This window comes from Pristiophorus japonicus, chromosome 1, assembly GCF_044704955.1.
Source record: "Pristiophorus japonicus isolate sPriJap1 chromosome 1, sPriJap1.hap1, whole genome shotgun sequence".
Classification (NCBI taxonomy): Eukaryota; Metazoa; Chordata; class Chondrichthyes; family Pristiophoridae; genus Pristiophorus; species Pristiophorus japonicus.
The window spans coordinates 228620075-228641331 of NC_091977.1; the positions used below are offsets into that span (position 1 = coordinate 228620075).

Below are 21257 nucleotides of genomic sequence, written 5' to 3' on the forward strand. Positions count from 1 at the left end.
ACCGCTCTACTGCGCACACATGCAGCTGCCGGCACTGTTTTCGGCGCAGGGCTGTAGCTCCGACCCCCCATGCCACGTGGAGCACTGCGCCGGGACACACAACAGAGCGGCCAGAATCGTAAGTTTTTCAGCGCACAAATTCGGCGCATTTCGGGAGAGTGCACCAAAAAAAGGGGTTGGGGAAAGTTGGGCCCTATGTAAGTCCATATCAGTCTGTAATCTGTGAGAAGTGCCAAAGAAGTACCTTTCATTTTCCTTGCAGTATCACTTCACCATTTTAATTCAGTTTATCTGAACTTCATGGCCAGATTTTGGTGGGAACATTTATTCAAAAGTCCAGGTTCCTGGACTCCCCAGCTGTGCTGCCTGCTTTGGGGCTTGCGCGCAACCTTTAAAATCGGGGCCTTGTGTGGGATCACATGTGAAGGATGGTCAGTTGAGCATGGTTGTGAGGCACAGTTGGTACCTTTGGAACCATAACCTGGGATGAATCAGGAGAAGGCGGCAAGAAAATTGCGTGCTTATTAGGTGGGGTGGAAAAGAGATTGTACATTTTATTTGCTCGTCCATTGTCAGAATTCTTTTATTCTGGGTTTTGATTTGGTAACCCCTGTGGGGCCACATTTTTGCACATGGAATCCAAGGGGCATAATCTTAAAGTTAGAGCTAGGCCAGAGGGGTCATGTCGGGGAATCACTTCTTCACATAAAGCGGAGTGAAAATCTCGAATTCGCTTCCCTTTCCCCCGCCTCCCCAAAAGGCTTGGGGTCAATAGAAATTTTCAAAACTGAGATTGATAGGTTTTTGTTAGTCAAGGGATATTAAGTGTTACGGAACCAAAGCGGGTAGATGGAGTTAAGATACAGATCAACCATGATCTAATTAAATGGTGGAACAAGCTCGAGGAGCTGAATGGCTTCCTCCTATTACTATACATCCTTTAGCATGGCCTGTCTCAATGAAGGGCTTTCATTAATGAGCTAAGACCTGTTTTGATCATTACCTTTCAGTTTTAAGTTTGTTTGCGATAATTAACTACAAAGTACTTTGTGTGTGTCCAGGACTCGAGGAGCAGCTCCTGAAGGAACTGGACTCGCAGCTTCACGCTCACCTTCTGAGGGATGATGTGAACGGCCTCACCTTCTGTCACAGGTAAGGTAACGATAGCTGATCATCACCACCTCCTTTTCTCTTTCCAGGTCCTGGCAGATCTGCTGATACTTATTTTTAAAAGAGCAATAATGAGATGAGAAGCCAGAACTAGGGGCCATCAATATAAGAGTCACTAATAAATCCATTAGGGAATTCAGGAGAAATTTCTTCACCCAGAGAATGGTTAGAATGTGGAACTTGCTACCACATGGGGTAGTTGAGGCAAATAGCATAGATGCATTTAAGGGGAAGCTCGATAAATACAAGAGGGAGAAAGGAATAGAAGGATATGCTGATAGGGTGAGATGAAGTCGGGTGGGAGGAGGCTCGTGTGGATCATAAACACCGGCATAGACCAGTTGGGACCGAATGGCTTGTTTCCATGCTGTAAAATTCTATCTAGTAGCCATTACCTCATTCTTCATCTTTCGTTTAGCCTCCATATACAAGTAGGATATTGCCGTTGACCCATAGGAGGAAATAACCCAGCGGCACTGTCCCAAGGTCTGATTTAGATCCTTAGACTAGATTCTGCATCACTTTGATATTCCTCCTATTTGTTGAAATAATCTTTTCTTGGAGCTGTTCTTGTTCCACTGTAACTTCGCCAGAAGAGTGAGAGAAAACCTGTTGTGCTGATACGACAGTGGAGTGACTCTGAGGAAATTCCCGTTCCAATGCTAAATTACCCATTGAAGGTTCATCGACCGTAGCACCTTCAGTCAAAACTTTTGATACGTTTTATCAGCTATGTATTATTTATTGGTTTTGAACCTGAAAGTCAAACTGAGACTAGATTTATTTTATGTTGTTGGGATGATTTGAAGCAATTCTTTAAGTCTCAGGGCACTCAGCAATTGCACCTCATTTATGGAGATCAGTTTCCAATGCTCATATCAGTCCTCAAAACACAAGTAATGTGTTTATATTTCAAGATTTCCATGCAGCCCTTCCAGTGACTTCCTACACGTTCAGTGTTTTTAATTCCATGCACGCACTGATCACTGCATACTTAAGTACCTGTATTACTACGGTGATGAGAGAATTTGTGCTGTTGCGTTTTGGGGGTTTGGGTTTGGTCAACTGAGAACTCTGCTTTCATAATAAACATCTCCGTTAGAAATAACATTCAGGTTAGTTATCATACAGCACAAAAGGAGGCCATTTGGGCCAGCATTCCTGTGCCGGCTCCTTTGAAAGAGCTAGTCAATTAATCCCAATCACCTCTTTTCCCCCCATAGCCCTGAAAACTTTACCTTTTCAAGTATATATTCAATTCCCTTTTGAAAGTTACTATTGTATCTGCTTCCACCGCCCTTTCAGGCCGTGCATTCCCAGATCAGAGAAATGATCTAGGTTATAGGTAATAGGAGTTCGATTCCATTCCAGAAAATCCGAGGGGAATTTGACACAAGCACTTTGAGCAGTTATATAAGAATATAATTGCGATCCTCATATCGTAAAGTGCCACAAAAACTTGTTTTTTGATGTAAGATCATAACCCATGCCCTCAAAACAAAATTCTTTCTATTAAAAAAAAAATGCTTTGGGTATCGAGATGACATTATAAAATATGGTGGGAGCAGACCCTCTGTTAACCTTCTCTTTCCACTTTCTTAACGTGCAAAATAAACCTTCTGCCTGAGTTTGACGTGCAGATCTAAGTGTCTGCTTGTCTGCTGTGCACTATGACAGAGTACATCAATCCATTTGTTTAATGTGCTTCGGGGGAAGTTAATAACAACTGTCAGTCCATTGAAGAGATTTCACTGTTGTGGTTGAACATTCAAAGGACACAGAGAAAAGGATTGATTTGTTTTAACATAAGAAATAGGAGCAAGAGTAGGCCCTACGGCCCTTTGAGTCTGCTCCGCCATTCAATAAGATCATGGCTGATCTTCCACCTCAACTTTCCCGCCCGATCCCCATATCCCTTGATTCCCTTTGTGTCCAAAAATCCATCGATCTCAGACTTGAGCATCCACAGCCCTCCAGGGTACAGAATTCTAAAGATTCACAACCTTCTGAGTGAAGAAATTTCTCCTCATCTTAGTCCTAAATGGCTGACCCCTTATCCTGAGACTGTGACCCCTAGTTCTAGACTTTGCAGCCAAGGGAAACAACCTCTCAGTATTTACCATATCAAGCCCTCTCAGAATCTTATACATTTCAATGCGATCACCTCTCATTCTTCTAAACTCCAGAATATAGGCCCATTCTACACAATCTTTCATCATATGACAACCCTCTCATGCCAGGAATCAATCTAGTGAACCTTCGTTGCAACTCTCTCTAAGGCAAGTATTTCCTTCCTTGGGTACGGATTTCTTAAAATAGAAAGGTGGCACTTGGACAGTCGACAGGTGTCAGAAAATAATTAGGTCCTTGGGCATGCTGGTTTTTAGGTTTTCCACTTGCATACTGTGGCACTGGAGCTGCATGAATATTATAGTCATCCAGCTACTCAAATATTGTAGTCATCAAGCTCCTCAAATATTAGTATATTTTATTGTTGTGTTAAGGCATTCCCCCCCCCCCCACAACAACTGGATTTTAGTTTTAGTTTGGGGGGGGAAATGCCTTAATTCTGCCCCATTATCTTCCACTATTATTACTTTTAAAATTTATTTTTACTGTTTTCTATCAAGTCTTATCTGCGGTAATCTGTCTTCTCATTGTTTAAAATTGTTTACTTGCATTCATTCTTCTTTTGGAGATGAGCCATTTTTAAAAAAAAATTTTTTTTAACATCAAACATGGAAGAGGTGTTTGTGGTACTCAGAGGGTTAAAAAAATATCTTTTGAGTGCTGAATATGTCACTTCATTTTTTTAAATGGAAAAATACAAATCTTGCACATTATAATAGCAAATGATTGCCACAAGCATTTTTATTTCATATTTAATAAACTGGAAGCAGACTGGAAGCCTAGTGTTCAGATTGTTTCCTCGCATTATTAACATTATGAAGGTGTGTGATAGGGTAAACGTAGAGAAAATGTTTCTACTTGTGGGCGAGACCAGAATTAGGGGCCATAAATATAAGATAGTCATTAATAAATCCAATGGAGAATTCAGGAGAAACTTCTTTACCCAGAGAATGAGGAGAATGCAGTTGAGGCGAATGCCATAGATGCATTTAAAGGGGGAAACTAGATATTACATGAGGGAGAAAAGTATAGAAGTTTATGCTGATACGGTGAAATGAAGTAGGGTAGGAGGAGGCTCATGTGGAACATCAGCCATGATCTAATTGAATGGCAGAACAGACTCGAGAAGCTGAATGGCCTCCCCTTGTTCCTATGATATTTGGAGGTTTAATCTTCTGTAAAAGATCAATTGCAGTTCAGGGAATGCAGTGATGGGATGGTTCTGTAATTGGCTTCAATATCCTGATGTAAGAATGGAAAAATTAGCCAGTGTTTCTACTTCTGACCATTGTCTCGAGACTCCCTCCTAAAATGTTATTTTTTATTCATTCATGGGATGTCGGCATCGCTGGCACAGCCAGCATTTATTGCCCGTTCCTAATTGCCCTACACCGGCTCCTGTCTAATCTCTCCTCTGTAGCCATCAGAACCTCAGTCTGTGTTTCCATGGAGGTGGAGGGCCCTGACTGCTCCCTGGCTCCTTCTTAGATGAATAAATACAAGATCGTTATTAATAAATCCAATAGGGAATTCAGGAGAAACTTCTTTACCCGAAGTGTTGGAATGTGGAACTTGTTACCACAAGGAGTAGTTCAAGCAAATAGCGCAGATGTGGGAGAAAGGAATAGAAGGATATGTTGTCACGGTGAGATGGTGAGGGGTGGGAGGAGGCTCGTGTGGAGCATAAACACCGGCATGGACCAGTTGGGTCTAAATGGTCTGTTTCTGTGCAATAAAATTTTATTTAATTATGGTTTTGAATAGAAGTGGGATAACAGCCTGTTCCATTCGTCCCTCTGGGACTGCCTTCCTTTCCCTGTTGGCAGGTGGCTGCTCCTGGGATTTCAGCGGGAGTTTGAGCACAGCGACGCAATCCGTCTATTCGAGATCCTCAGCAGTCACCACCTCGAGTTAAACTCGCTGGAGGCAGAAAGGGCACGTGACTCAGAGAGAATGTCTTATTTCGAGAGGGAAGGTGAGTGCCCCATGAAATCAGACGCAACCTTGATTGTGTCAGCGAGCTGCCAAATAGTCCAGATTGCCTTTGTTTGACTAATAAGCTTCTGCTTGTTTGTCAACTGTTAAATACTAACATCGCACTCTGTCCCACTGTGTACTATTAATGTTATTTTTATCCATCTGTTCCTAGTTCCCTAGTAGGTCCATTACAATACGAACATACGACGGGCAGCAAAAGACCAGCTGGTCTAACAAGCCTGCTCCACACTATGATGACCAGGGTATCATGTCTAAACACGTCTTTCTTCCACCCCCCCCACCTTCCCAATAGAGGCAAAAAAAAAGAGTAAAACCCAGAGCCAATAAGAGAATAATAAAATTCCTCTCCAACCCCCTCAGGTGATCCAAACCTGTCCAGGAGATCACACGGACCAAGTATTATCTATAAAGACACTTACCTGCTATACAACAATAACTTGTGTTTATATCGCGCCATTAATATAGTAAAACGTCTCAAGGAACTTCACAGGAGTGTTAAAAGACACAAAATAAAGATAGACACCGAGCAGCATAAGAAGAAATTATGGCAGATGACCAAAAGTTTGGTCAAAGAGGTTTTCAGGAGCGTCTTAAAGGAGGAGAGCGAGGTAGAGAGGTTTAAGGAGGGTGTTCCAGAGTGTAGGCCCAGGCAGCTGAATGCATGCCCACCGATGGTTGAACAGTTATAGTCAGGGATGCTCAAAGGGGCAGAATTTGAGGAGCGCAGGCATCTCAGGGGTGTTGTGAGTCTGGAGGAGATTACAGAGATAGGGATGGGCGAAGCCATGGAGGGATTTGTAAACAAGGATGAGAATTGTATAGGATGTGATCTCTGTCCCAGTCAAGAACTTTAACCCTGCTCCCTCTTGAAGGCACCTACCACACCAGCCAGCAATATATTCCAGAGGCTCACTACACTCTGGAAACAGAAGAAGCATCTACAGTGGAGTTCCAAGCTGTGATAGGGGAGCTGCAATTGGTGTCATTCCCCTCTTGATAAGGAAGTGAAAATTAGCCAGGATTTCTGCTACTGATCACCACCCAGTGATCTCAGCTGATGTGTGCACAGGTGTTGACACCAGATAAGAAAAGGATCATAAGTGCTTGTGATACTAAGCACAATCAAACACTATGTTCAGGCTCACACGGGTGTGGGACCAGAAGGTGTCTGTACCCTATGCAATCAGATAGAATTATGAATCAGTAACTTCAGAGGGGGAGAAGTGGAAAACAGAATGACTTTGTTGGGCAGTATGTGTGCCACCGAGTATAGGACATGATTTGCACCAGTAATTCTGGAGTGTCGGGTCTGGGTTTACACCAGTAATTCTGGAGTGTCGGGTCTGGGTTTACACCAGTAATTCTGGAGTGTCGGGTCTGGGTTTACACCAGTAATTCTGGAGTGTCGGGTCTGGGTTTACACCAGTAATTCTGGAGTGTCGGGTCTGGGTTTACACCAGTAATTCTGGAGTGTCGGGTCTGGGTTTACACCAGTAATTCTGGAGTGTCGGGTCTGCGTTTGCAACACTCAAAAAAGACTTGAAGAAAGACTTGCATTTCTATAGCGCCTTTCATGATCTCAGGATGCTTTGCAGCCAATTAAGTATTTTTTGAAGTGTAGTCACTTTTGTAATGTAGAAAACCCGGCACCCAATTTGCACACAGCAAGCTCTCTCAAACAACAATCTGATAATGACCAGATAATCTGGTTGTGATGTTGGAGCAGGGATAAATATTGGCCAGGATGCCGGGGCTAACTCTTCTGCTCTTCTTCAAAATAGTGCCATGGGATCTTTTACGTCCATCTGAGAGAGCAGACAGGGCCTCTGTTTAACATCTCATCCGAAGATGGCACCTCCGACAGTGCAGCACTCCCTCAGCATGGCATTGGGAGTGTCAGCCAAGAATTTCACCCCCAGAATGTTGTCCAATGTCAGGATGTGATTTACGTATCTGAAGTGGGACTTGAACCCACAACCTTCTGACTCAGATGAGGGTGCTACCCACTGAGCCATGCTGACTGTGTATTGCACCTTATGTGTTCCGTGCAATACACATAATTATGACTGGGGAAAGTTCTGTCTGTACAAAAGCAAACAAAAAAGAAAAGCATTATCTAGGATAGATATGGGAATGGATCCATTTCTGCCCCAGCACGATTGGCCATGAGACATACAACCTCTCTGCTAGCGGTTTGTAGCTTGTATGTGAAAAAGAAGTGAAGTACAGTTTTAAATGTGAAAGGAAAGTTGAAACCATTTCCGAAAATACATTATCAAACTCATTGGGTGGGTAACTCCCTGAAGTGATTACACCATTGGTTTTGTTAAACAGAATCATGTTGAGAACACTGCTGTTACACTGCAGACACCACATGAAAGCAACGCAGTTTTCACAATGAATTGACACAGAAGCTGCAGTATTTTACTGAAAAATCCAACGCCTGCTCTCAATTTAATTTAAGCCCGTGATTCAAGGCGGAATACCTATCCCCAGCTCCCTTGCTAAATGTGTTATTTTGGATTTATTAATTTGACGCTGGAGGATACTATTAGATATAGCAATTTTCCTGGGTCAAGAATTTCACCCCCCAGAGTGTTGTCAGATACCAGGATGCGCTGTAGTTTTCGCGGAGGATTGCATCATCTGTTTGCTAAAATCCAGTTCTTTGCAGGACTTGTATAAACTGGTGCAAGACATTGGCCTCAAACCACAAAGCCACTTTTAATTAGTAAGGAATGAAGTATGATTTATGATTAATTATACTAAGAGCATAGGAACAGGAGTCCACCATTCAGCCCTTCGAGCCTCCCCCGCCATTCAATTGATTCATGGCTGATCTGCACCTCAACTCCAAAAACCCACCTTAGCTCCATATCCCTTGATACCGTTACCTAACAAAAATCTAGCGATCTCAGTCTTAAAAGCTACAGTTGTCCTCCAACACTCACAGCTTTTGGAGTGAGAATTCCAGATTTCTACTACCTGTGTGGAAAAAGTGCTTCCTGATTTCGCTACTGAACAGCCTGGCTCTAATTTTAATATGTTCTCTTGTTCTTGATTCATCCATCAGAGGAAATAGTAGGGCACAATTTTCCCCAAACCCCTGTTTTCTAGCGTACTTACTCGAGTTGCACCGCTTCAGTAGGAGATGCTCCAGAAATAAATCTTCCTACTTTCGCCACTGTTTGGCCTCTTCTCTGCAGCCGCGCAGCGTGGCCAGTCGCCTCGGGGCTGGAGTCTGCAGTCTGTGCCGTGACGTCTGCGCATGCGCGGTGGCAGTTCAGCACGACCCTTGAGTGAAAGGCTGTGTTCAAACTGTCTTTGAAGTGGCGAACCTGCCAGAGTTGTACGTTCACTACAGTGTCGAGCTCCCAGCCTACAAACTGCGCTGCAATAGGTAATGCCATCAGTACAGCGCATCGCTGCAATCACCATATTGTTAAGAGACTGAAGGCTGTTTGTTCAAAATACCATGGCTGAGGGAATAGTTCAGCGGCTGCATTGAAATTGTGACCGTGCTTATTGTTAAAGGGGCTGTATGGCATGCTATTGTTTACCAAGTTGTTGGAGGGTCTGTATGCTCCCTCCCCCCCCCCCCCCCCCCCCCCCAGCCTCTACGTTGACTTGCCGCCACTCTGTGGCCCCGATGCCGGCCAGTTAGCTCCCTCCTTCCCCCAGCCCAGGCCAAGTGGCCTCCTGCACCAGCCCACTGCCTTCCCGGGCTGAGTGCAGAAAGGTAAATTGCAGTTTGATGCTGAAGGTACGACTTCAATTTTTTATTTCTTATAGAATTGCGGTAATGATTATTTCTTGATTATTTTAATTGTGCGAAGGATGGTTTTGCAAGTCTGTTCCCTCTATTGAATGGATTTTACTTTTCAATGTTTCGTTGTTAGTTTTTGTTTGCAAATGCACTCGCATTGATTTATTTAACATTGCTAAGGCTTGGTTGGTTCAAGTCCAGATCCTCTCCGTTTCCCGCCCCTATCCAGGCCTCCGATGTACTTATCTGCGGCAATTTCTTTAACTCTCCACAAGGGTTTTCTCGAGTGGCCACATACGTTGGCCTAAGTAGAAACTGAGTAACTATTAGCTGGCCAAAGTTGCCTAAATGGCCAGAACTGGCATAGGAGGCTGGTAACGCCTCCTTTTGAGAAAAAAAACTTACCTAAAAATATTGTAACTAAGTCAGTTACCTGGTGCAAGTTGATTGGGGAAACTGGGGATTTTTAAGTTAGGCCAGAAAAAGCAGCCTACTCCAAAAAAAAAGGAGCAAATACTGGGGAAAATTGAGCCCTCTATATCCACCCTATACAAATCCTTAACGTTTTAAACACTTTGATCAGATCACTCCTTAACCTTCTTTACTCAATGAAATATAAGCTTATACAACCTGCCCTCGTAATTTAACCCTCTAAATCACGGTATCATTCTAGTGAACTTACACTGCACTCCCTCCAAGCCCAATATGTTCTTCCTGAAGTATAATGCCCAAAACTGAACACAGTACTCCATGAGAGAATTTTTTTACACAGCAAGGTAAAAAGGGAATTGGATAAATACTTGAAGGGGCAAAAACTTGCAAGGCTATGGGGAAAGAGCGGGGGGAATGTGACTATTAGAAAGCTCTACCAAAGAGCTGGCACAAGCACGATGGGCTGATGACCACCTCTGATTGATTCTGTATGTCATGTATGTAGACCATGTATACTAACTGTATAGTCACATAAGGTGTGCCACTAGAGGGCAGTGTGGTGAGAGACCTGAGGGTCACCTGCATAGGTGTGCAGGGCCCAGTATAAAAGGCTGCCCACCATGCTTGTGTCTCACTCTGGAGTTACAATAAATGGGACTAAGTTCACAACAGCTCAAGTACAATACTAGACCTCGTGGAGTCATTCATAAGAATATTAAAGACAACAACTGGCGACGAGATTACGAACTTTCACGCAAAAATGACTAACGGTGCATTAGAAAAGTTCTCAGAGGGTGAAGATTGGGAAGCCTTTACGGAGCGGCTCGACCAATATTTCGTAGCAAATGACCTGGTAGGCAATGATCTGGCCATGCTAGCAGATAAGCGCAGAGCTATCCTGTTGACCAGTTGTGGGCCCACGGTCTATGGCCTCCTCAGGGTCTTGCTTGCAGCAGAGAAAACAACGACCAAGTCATATGAGGAGCTGAAAGTGCTAATTCAGGACCAACTCAAACCGAAGGAGAGCATCCTCAAAGCCAGGCATCAATTTTATACACACTGTAAGGGGTGGTCCCGGGGGTCAGGTTCACCTCTGACCTACTTGAGCGGTTCGAATCGCTCCCACTCCCTTGGGTTCTAGACTCTGGATTTATTTGGAGGGTGTGATAAATTGCAAAGGACAACTGGTTTGATGCAAATGAACTTTGATTTTATTACAGACAAGAAAATACAATGTCAAACTTATAATCACTCCAATAAAGATCAATACATTACACATTCAAAGGGGGTTACAGTAAGAATTACACCTCCCACCTCCCAATACCTAATCCTAGCTAGGTTAGACTCCAGGGCAGGCAGGGACTATGCTTACCAATCCTTTCTGGTCAGTTAGCTTAGCGGTAGTTCGCAATTTCGGGGTTCGTTGAATTCTGTAGGTTCTGCTTGCCGTACCCCGAACGTCGGAGAAGACTTCTTACTGCGCAATCTTCAGTTGGGTTGATTCCGCTGATGCGGTAAGGCGTGTTTTGGATCTATGGGGTAAGTACCCGGTTTCCTTTGTTAGAATTAGGTTCAAAGTCTCTTTAGGTAATGTTTTCACCTGTTGGTAGTCAGGACTTAGATTGTAGAGTGGAAACTTTCGATTCTTCGGTTTCTTTTTGTTGGAGTTTTGTTTCGAGTTTGGTCAATCGCGGTGGTTTTTCGGTGGTACCACGTTGGCTGTGGTCAGTTGCTGCCGCGATGGTGATGTCCTTCCTTCCTTTTGGACTTCAGTACTTCAAGGCTGGAGAAGTTAGTTTACAACTGTCGCGTTGGTTTCTCTCCCTTCTGATGACACAGGTACAGAATGGCACACTCATAGTATGGCATCTGACGTTGTATGGCATACCCTCTGTTAAAACAGGGGGCCAGTTTATACGGTTTGAGTTGTCCTAATCTTCGTGCCAAATCAGTCCAGAATTCTTTGTTTAAATTTGGCGGGCTTGACATTTCTTTGTGATATTTTGGCGGGCTCGTTAAAAGTTAATATGTCTTGGGTGGGTTGCTCTTCTGAATCTGTTTCCTGATGGAAATATTAGCTTGGTAATCGCAATGTCTCTGTGCTTGGTTTTTGCAAAAAGACTGTAGTGGGCCCTTTGTTCTTATTCATGTTGAAGATGGCTTTTCTTGGTTCAGTTCGATGGCTGGCCATCTCTGAGTTATTGTTGTAATGTTAATGTCTCTTGTGGAGAAGGGTTTTCGAGTATCCATTTCTCCAGACAATTTACCTTAGTCCCAACACCCAGATAGTTCCAATAATCAAGTTAGCTTCTTTAGTTCCTTGGGCCCACCCACAGACTTGAATTTATCTTGTAAAAGACCAAAATTCGATTAAAGTTCGTAGTTTCTTCCACAAACACTTTAGGATTTCAAATTTTACGGTATATAGTCCCAAATTAAATTTCCTTTCCAATGAGTCTAAACACTGGGGGGGGGGGGTTCCCGTGAATTTTGACCTTTCAACACCGCCACCCCGAGTGCCAGGAAATCGTGAAGTACGCTGCCAACCTCAGGAGGCTGGCAGGACCGTGTGAATTCGGCGCATCCCTCGCCGATGCGTTGTGGGACGTCTTCGTAATTGTCATTGGTCATGGGGCCCTCCTTCACAGGCTACTGTCTGCCGAAACCACCGTCACTCTGCAGAAGGCCATCTGCATCAGCTAGGCGTTCCTGACCTCAAGCTGCAGCTCCAAGCAGATGATGATTCACTCTCAGGACTCAAACCCGGCAGGTACTTTAAATAGAATGGCACCTTTCACAGGCAGAACTGTTGAATGTGAATCTGTCCAGGGCAGAGCGTACATGTCCACGAGTCCTTTAACTCAGAGTAAGTCGAGAAGCACCATGCTGGTGTTGCGGAGATAATCACAGGGCTCATCAGTGTCGGTTCAGAGACTATGTGTGCAAAGGCTGCAACACAAAGGGCCACCTCTAGCGAATGTGCAAAAGAGCTGTGACTCACCACGTGGAAGAGGAGTCAGCAGATGGCTGTGAATCCAGCGCGGATTACGAGGAGATGGCTAGAGAAGGCAGCTCAGTCCCAGGACGAAGTGTATGGATTATATATACCTGCATCACAGATTGTCCTCCAGTGATAATGGAAGTCGAAATAAATGGCGTTCCAGTCTTCATGGAAATAGACACGAGGCCGAGTCAGTCAGTAATAAGCCAGGAAGCCTTTGAGAGGCTACGGAACGATCAAGCTGAACGACCCAAGCTGGTCCCGGTCCAGGCAAAGCTGCGCACCTACACCAAGGAATTGATATCAGTTGTTGGTAGTGCGGATGTAAGTGTATCGCATGATGGCGCGGTGCACAATTTACCATTGTGGATTGTTTCAGGTGATGGACCAACGCTACTTGGAAGAAGATGGATGGGGAAGATTCATTGGAATTGCAAAGACTTCATCCCTCCAGCAATCGACATCCCCCATGCTCAGAGGCAGAGCAAGCCCCCACCTTCGGTTGGACCAGGCACCGGAGAGCAGATCCGCGCAGCTCCCGAGGTACAGACCGCTCATCACGGCTGCGTGGTGATGATCCGGCCGAGGCGACCCGAACGTACCTTCCCGGTTTCAGTGGCAGGACTCCTGGGGAGAAAGATTGGATCCAAGGGCGCCTTCCCAGCTTCAGTGGCAGAATCCCTGGGAAAGAATATCGCGGCAGTCGACATGGACAGGGAAAAGATGGCATCCAAACCACGAGGTGCAGCGCTAATGGAGCAATGACACGTGGTTCCACGCAAGGAAGACGATTGGGGTAAAAGTAGTAAGGCCATTTTAAAGGAGACCATTTTAATGAACTGCTTGAAATTGGTAACCAATGTAAAAGTCCTGCTGTAACGAGCAAATGTTGTTGAGCGATGTCGAGTGCAAATTGCAATCAGCCAATGTAGCGGGCGAACACCTGACGGTCGTCTATAGGTCCAGCGGGCTACCCAATGCTGTAGCCTGTGTCCCCGGGACCAGAACGATGTATCATAAAGTGTCCCCACAGCTGACAGAAGTAGACAAGCTGCAGAGTAAATGATCCCCGGAGAGCAGAGGCACCAGTAGCGATACCCTGCCTCAGATCGGTTTAACATTGCAGGCACCCGATGGCATGAACCGCCACGGGCCAGAAACAGTAAACTGCGCCTATGCTCGCAGTCGGCTACCATCGCCCACCACCCGGGTGGAAAAGGCGCAGCCCACAAACCCACTCGCCACCATGGCAATGCCCAAGAGCGAAGGGTCACCTGCAACGGCACCTCCAAACGGGACCTGGACCAGCCAGGATTCCAAACTAGAGAGTGCTCACAACGGTGCCCTCAAGAAAAGCGAGTCAGCAGTCCCCTGCTAACTGCTAGACAAGACGAGGCAGCCCCACCATCACTTAGACGAAACGCTCACCCACTCAGACCGCTTCCCAGGGAGCAGCAGCGACACTGTGCAAACGAAAAGGACAGGAAGGTCACAGACACATCAGCTGTCTTTGGGCCTGCCTGACAGTAGGAGTAACGGCAAGAGCCCTGAACTCCGGCAACTTGAGCAAAACGAGCTCACCTCGCCCACAGACCCACTAGCATGGGGCGCTGCACCACCACCAGACGACCCGGATCTCATCCGGCCGTGCTGGAACTAGACTGCCCTTGTGTACCTGTACTGAGATATCTGTACTGATCATGTAAATGTACCACACAAAAAGAAACGCAACTGTAATCCACCCAACAAATGTACCAAGATGTAAATGTAAAACCCATGTGATGAACTTGAATGCAACTTACATGTAATGGGCCATTAGCATGATCTCTGTGTGGGGGGGAGAATGGAGTAGTCATGGACTCTCAACCTGAAACCACGGGGACCTCCACTGGCAACAAATCTCACTACCAACCCACTCAAGCTAGAAGTGACCCTCCAATGGTCAACCAGGAAGAGCAAAGCCCAGGTCACCTTCAATGTATGAGTCAATTTGCATTAAAGACTTGGGGGAGAAGTGATGTCGTGTATGTAGACCATGTATATTAACTATATAGTCTCACAAGGTGTGCCACCAGAGGGCACTGCAGTGGGAGACCTGAGGGTCACCTGCATAGGTGTGCAGGGCCCAGTATAAAAGGCTGCCCACTATGCTTGTGCCTCACTCTGGAGTTACAATAAATGAGACTAAGGTCACAACAGCTCAAGTACAATACTAGACCTCGTGGAGTCATTCATAAGAGTATTAAAGACATAACACTATACAGGTAGTGAAATTCTCTGCCACAAAATGTTATTGGACATTAGTTCTTTTAAAAGGAATTTATTTGAAAAACAAATGAAGGATATGGAGGAGCAGGTAGGAGTGCAGGACGAGACTAGATGGCTTATCTGGAGTAAAACATGGAAAGTGTTATAGAAACATAGAAACATAGAAAATAGGTGCAGGAGCAGGCCATTCAGCCCTTCTAGCCTGCACCGCCATTCAATGAGTTCATGGCTGAACATGAGACCTCAGTACCCACTTCCTGCTTTTTCGCCATACCCCTTGATCCCCCGAGTAGTAAGGACTTCATCTAACTCCCTTTTGAATATATTTAGTGAATTGGCCCCAACCACTTTCTGTGGCAGAGAATTCCACAGGTTCACCACTCTCTGGGTGAAGAAGTCTCTCCTCATCTCGGTCCTAAATGGCTTACCCCTTATCCTTAGACTGTGACCCCTGGTTCTGGACTTCCCCAACATTGGGAACATTCTTCCTGCATCTAACCTGTCTAAACCCGTCAGGATTTTAAACGTTTCTATGAGGTCCCCTCTCATTCTTCTGAACTCCAGTGAATACAAGCCCAGTTGATCCAGTCTTTCTTGATAGGTCAGTCCCACCATCCCGGGAATCAGTCTGGTGAATCTTCGCTGCACTTCCTCAATAGCAAGAATGTCCTTCCTCAAGTTAGGAGACCAAAATTGTACACAATACTCCAGGTGTGGCCTCACCAAGGCCCTGTACAACTGTAGCAACACCTCCCTGCCCCTGTACTCAAATCCCCTCGCTATGAAGGCCAACATGCCATTTGCTTTCTTAACCGCCTGCTGTACCTGCATGCCAACCTTCAATGACTGATGTACCATGACACCCAGGTCTCGTTGCACCTTCCCTTTTCCTAATCTGTCACCATTCAGATAATAGTCTGTCTCTCTGTTTTTACCACCAAAGTGGATAACCTCACATTTATCCACATTATACTTCATCTGCCATGCATTTGCCCACTCACCTAACCTATCCAAGTCACTCTGCAGCCTCATAGCATCCTCCTCGCAGCTCACACTGCCACCCAACTTAGTGTCATCCGCAAATTTGGAGATACTACATTTAATCCCCTCGTCTAAATCATTAATGTACAATGTAAACAGCTGGGGCCCCAGCACAGAACCTTGCGGTACCCCACTAGTCACTGCCTGCCATTCTGAAAAGTACCCATTTACTCCTACTCTTTGATTCCTGTCTGACAACCAGTTCTCAATCCACGTCAGCACACTACCCCCAATCCCATGTGCTTTAACTTTGCACATTAATCTCTTGTGTGGGACCTTGTCGAAAGCCTTCTGAAAGTCCAAATATACCACATCAACTGGTTCTCCTTTGTCCACTTTACTGGAAACATCCTCAAAAAATTCCAGAAGATTTATCAAACATGATTTCCCCTTCACAAATCCATGCTGACTTGGACCTATCATGTCACCATTTATAGAATCTCTCAGCACAGAAGGGGGCCATTTGGCCCATGGTGCCTGTGTCAACTCTTTTTGAAAGAGCTATCCAATTAGTGCCACTCCCCTGCTCTTTCCCCATAGCCCTGCAAATGTTTCCTTTTCAAGTAAGCATCCAATTACCTTCTGAAAGTTACTATTGAATCTGCTTCTACCAGCCCTTTCAGGCAGTGCATTCCAGATCATCATAACTCACTGCATAAAAAAGTGATGAACAGAACGGCCTGATTTTAAATTGCATTCTATAATTCTTTGTACAGGAAATAGTAATATTGGGCTCAGTTTTCCCCAAGCTCATTTTCTGGCGTATTGCCAGAGTTACGCCGGGTTTTCTAGGCCAGAAATGTGCCATAAACATTTTTCTAAAGTTTCCCCGATCTATAAATCGAATTTGGAGCCGCGCAGCGTGTCAATCATCTTGGGAGGGTGGAGCCTGCTGTCTGCGCCAAAAAACGACACCGCACCTTCTGCACATACGCGGGAAAAAAAAGTTACGTTTTTGACGTCGTTCCAATGGACGAGTATGCTCAGTACAACTCGGATTCAAAATCAGCCATTTTTAAAGAGCCAGTTGTGTGTGTGAGAAGGAGTGCTGTGTGAGAGCATTGGAAAAATCGCAGCTGGAGCAATATAAGATGCAACGCGGTGCAAGAACCAAGAATTTCTTGCAGGATGAAGTGGAGACACTAGTTACTGTGATTGAGAACAGATGGCAGGAGCTGGACACCAGCAGAGGTCACATAAAAGTTCCACCCAAAGAAATGAAGAAACGCTGGAACCAAGTTGCAGAAGATGATTGCGCAGTGGTGGACACCACGAGATCTGGAAGCCAGTATAAAAAGAAATGGCAGGACCTTGGTCAAGTAGTTAGTGTAAGTAATATTTTCATATATTCAATGCAATTGCAATTGTAAATGTGACCAGCTGTATATGTCCCACCCAGCAGAAAGACACCCTCTCTAAAAAGTTGTATTTTCATCTTTGCAGAAGAAAATGGCACACAACAAAAGTGAAAGAACTCAAACAGGAGGAGACCCAGCAAATCTGCACCCACTGACACCCTTGGAAGAGAGGGTCGCTGCTTTAATGGGTCCTGGCTGGAGAAAAACAATCAGTACTGTACAAGCTGGGCCCACACTCGAGGGAGAGGGTAAGTCTTGTAAATTCATCGTGGTCCTTCAAATCAGCCTGCTGCCTGGCCTGCGCTGTGTGAGCCTACTCATGCCACCCATCCTGCCCCCTCCTCTGCTGCTAACCATTTGACTGTTCTGTTATATTTTGCAGAACTTGAGGCCAACCCTGACGATGCAGAAGAAGATTCAGACGAGGATGAGCCTGAAGAGGAGAACATTTTCCAATCCAACTCTCCAGACCAAGAACATGGGGGTGAGAGGCAGTGGATGGAGCTGGATGAAGCTCCCACTTTTGTACTGAATATGGAGGAGGTGCTGCTCATGAAGGTGACAGCCCTTTCTGTGACCAGTGGTTTGAATGTTGGTGGGGCATTCCATGGTCTCACACCTTCCGAGGTTGCGGGTCCCAGTGGTGGAGTGCAGCGAGGCACACCCAGGGCCCCACCGTCCCAGGCTGCGGGTTCCATTGTTGGGGTGCGAGGCTCAACTGCGCTCTCCTGAGGTGCAGGATCTAACAGATGTGGTTCAGATGATGTCATTAAGTACGGAGAACAGTGACCTTACCCGATCACTCCAGGACACCATCAGTGGGGTGAGTGATGAGGTAGTGGGACTGTCTGGAGAAGTAACAACATGCTCACGAGAAATGGGAATGATATCGGAGAACATCAGTGAGGGAATAGTGGCCATGAGGGAGGGAATGTCAGAGGTAGTGCAAACGTCATCACTGGCCATTAGGGAGGGAATGTTGCAAGCCGCTGAGACACTGTCAGGATGCATGAGGGACGGTATGTGTGAGTTAGCTGCTGCAATAAGGGAACATGCCCAGACCTCGCGCCCATTGACACAATCAGCTGCCACTCCCACTCCAATCTCCATATCAGCCTCTAAAGAGCCCAATGCCAGCAGGCCCTCCAACTTGTTGCCTGGTGCTGATGCCTCTTACCACCCACCCCCCCCCCCTCCCCCGCCCAAGAGGTGCGTAGAAGGAATAAGCTTGGTACCAACCCCAGAAACACTGCACCACCGCCTGCGGGCAGGGGTGGTGGAGAATTCAAGACCAAGCGCAGCGGGCGGTCTTAGACTGGGGGGATGAGAGCTAGGTGCAGCCTTTCTTTGCTGCTGTTATTATTGTTACTGTTGTAACTGTTTTCAAATTAAAAGTTTTTTGTATGTTATGTAAATTTACAAGTTTATAAGTGATCTTAAAGTTTTTAAGTGATAATAAAGTAAATAAAGTGGATGTGGTGTATTTGGACTTCCAAAAGGCATTTGACAAGGTGCCACATAAAAGTTCACGGGGTTGGGAATAATATATTAGCATGGATAGAGGATTGGCTAACTAACAGTAAACAGAGAGCCAGGATAAATGGTTCATTCTCTGGTTGGCAACCAATAACTAGTGGGGGTGCCGCAGGGATCAGTGCTGGGACCCCAACTATTTACAGTCTATATTAACGACTTGGAAAAAGGGACTGAGTGTAACGTAGCCAAGTTTGCTGGCGATACAAAGATGGGAGGAAAAGCAATGTGTGAGGAGGACACACAAAATCTGCAAAAGGACATAGACAGGCTAAGTGAATGGCAAAAATTTGGCAGGTGGAGTATAATGTTGGAAAGTGTGAGGTCATGCACTTTGGAAGAAAAAAATCAAAGAGCAAGTTATTATTTAAATGGAGAAAGATTGCAGAGTGCTGCAGTACAGTGGGACCTGGGGTTACGTGCATGAAACACAAAAGGCTAGTATGCAGGTACAGCAAGTGATCAGGAAGGCCAATGGTATCTTGGCCTTTATTGCAAAGGGGATGGAGTATAAAAGCAGGGAAGTCCTGCTGCAGCTATACAAGGTATTGGTGAGGCCACACCTGGTTTCCATTTTTACGAAAGGATATACTTGCTTTGGAGGCAGTTCAGTGAAGGTTCACTAGGTTGATTCCGGGGATGAGGGGGTTGACTTATGAGGAAAGGTTGAGTAGGTTGGGCCTCTACTCATTGGAATTCAGAAGAATGAGAGATGATCTTATCGAAACGTATAAGATTATGAGGGGGCTTGACAAGGTGGATGCAGAGAGGATGTTTCCACTGATAGGGGAGACTAGAACTAGAGGGCATGACTTAGAATAAGGGGCTGCCCATTTAAAACTGAGATAAAGAGAAGTTTCTTCTCTGAGGGTTGTAAATCTGTGGAATTTGCTGCCTCAGAGATGTGGAAGCTGGGACATTGAATAAATGTATGACAGAAATAGACAGTTTCTTAAACAATAGGGGAATAAGGGGTTATGGGGAGCGGGCAGGGAAGTGGAGCTGAGTCCATGATCAGATCAGCTGTGATCGTATTGAATGGTGGAGCAGGCTCGAGGGGCTGTATGGCCTACTCCTGCTCCTATTTCTTATGTTCTTATGTAAAGTTTGATTCAAGAATAATTTTATTAAAGTTAAGTACATTGTAAACTTTGAATAAAATATATCTGACATTAAAACTGAATCATGTTCCATTAACAAAACACAACATTACAGAAGTGACCTCTCTCTCCCTCCTCTCCTCTCTTACCCCCACGGCTGGTTTTGTAGCCGCTCCCCAAATCCCTAGCCCGCCCTGAGCCCCTTGCTTGTGCCGGTCCAGCTCCAGCTCACCCAGCACCGAGTGCCTTGCCGGTGTCGTCCACCCCACCCCCCCTCCTCCCGTGTGCCTTGCCAGTCCTGGTTCTTCTCTTTCCCCCCCCTCCCCCCCCCCCCCCCAAGCCCCGAGTTTCTTGCCAGTCCCAGCCCCGAGTGCCTTGCCGGTTCCCCGCTCCTAGCCCTGGCCAGTCCCCGTTCCCTCCCCCCTCCCGCAGCCCCGAGTGCCTTACTGGTCCGGTCCCCAGCCCAGGCCGAAGGGCTTGCCGGTCCGCTCCCCCGCCCGACCCTGGCCCCGAGTGCCCTCCCGGTCTGCTCCCCCGCCTGACCCTGGCCCCGAGTGCCGTACCGGTCCACTACCCACTCCTAACCCGGGCCGAAGGGCTTGCCGGTCCAATCCCCGCCCGACCCTGGCCCCGAGTGCCGTACCGGTCCACTACCCACTCCTAACCCGGGCCGAAGGGCTTGCCGGTCCAATCCCCGCCCGACCCTGGCCCCGAGTGCCGTACCGGTCCACTACCCACTCCTAACCCGGGCCGAAGGGCTTGCCGGTCCGCTCCCCCGCCCGACCCTGGCCCCGAGTGCCGTACCGGTCCGCTCCCCGCTCCTAACCCGGGCCGAAGGGCTTGCCGGTCCGCTCCCCCGCCCGACCCTGGCCCCGAGTGCCGTACCGGTCCGCTCCCCGCTCCTAACCCGGGCCGAAGGGCTTGCCGGTCCGATCCCCGCCCCTATCCCAGGCCAGATGGCCTCCTCCCTCCGAGTTCCCGCACCTAACGATACCCGAAAGGCTTCCCCTCCACCCCCACCCCCCCATCCACCCCCCCACCCCTCTCTCTCTCTCTCTCTCTCTTTCCCCCCCCCCACCTCTCCTGCTGCCGCTGTCCGGGCATCTGCTGCACTTACCTGCACCGATATCCTTACCTGCGCTGATTTCATTAACTCACCAGAAGATTTTTCTGCGGAGGCCACATACGCTGGCCTAAGCAGAACTGGAGTAACTCTCAACTGATCAAACTTGCCTAAATGGCCAGAATTGGCGCCGGTGGCAGGTTACGCCCCCTTTGGCTGAAAAATAAACTTACCTAAAAAATTCGTAACTAACTGAGTTATGCTGGTGCAAATTGATTGGGGAAACTGGATTTTTAACAGGCCAAAAAAAGCAGCCTGCTCCAAAAAATCGGGGCAAATCCCTGGGGAAAATTGAGCCCATTGTGTTCAGCTCTTTTAAAGGATTAGTATTGTGCAA

General features: G+C 46.5%; 1 protein-coding gene across 2 annotated transcripts in view; it reads left to right on the forward strand.

Moving 5' to 3' along the window:
* LOC139268783 (TBC1 domain family member 15) overlaps positions 1 to 21257 on the forward strand; it is a 90760-nt gene that overhangs the window by 64400 nt on the left and 5103 nt on the right. For both annotated transcript variants that reach the window (XM_070887476.1, XM_070887484.1), the window contains 2 exons: positions 1062 to 1152; positions 5127 to 5275. In XM_070887476.1, coding sequence (XP_070743577.1) covers positions 1062 to 1152; positions 5127 to 5275 — 240 coding nt within the window. The remainder of the gene's footprint in view (positions 1 to 1061; positions 1153 to 5126; positions 5276 to 21257) is intronic.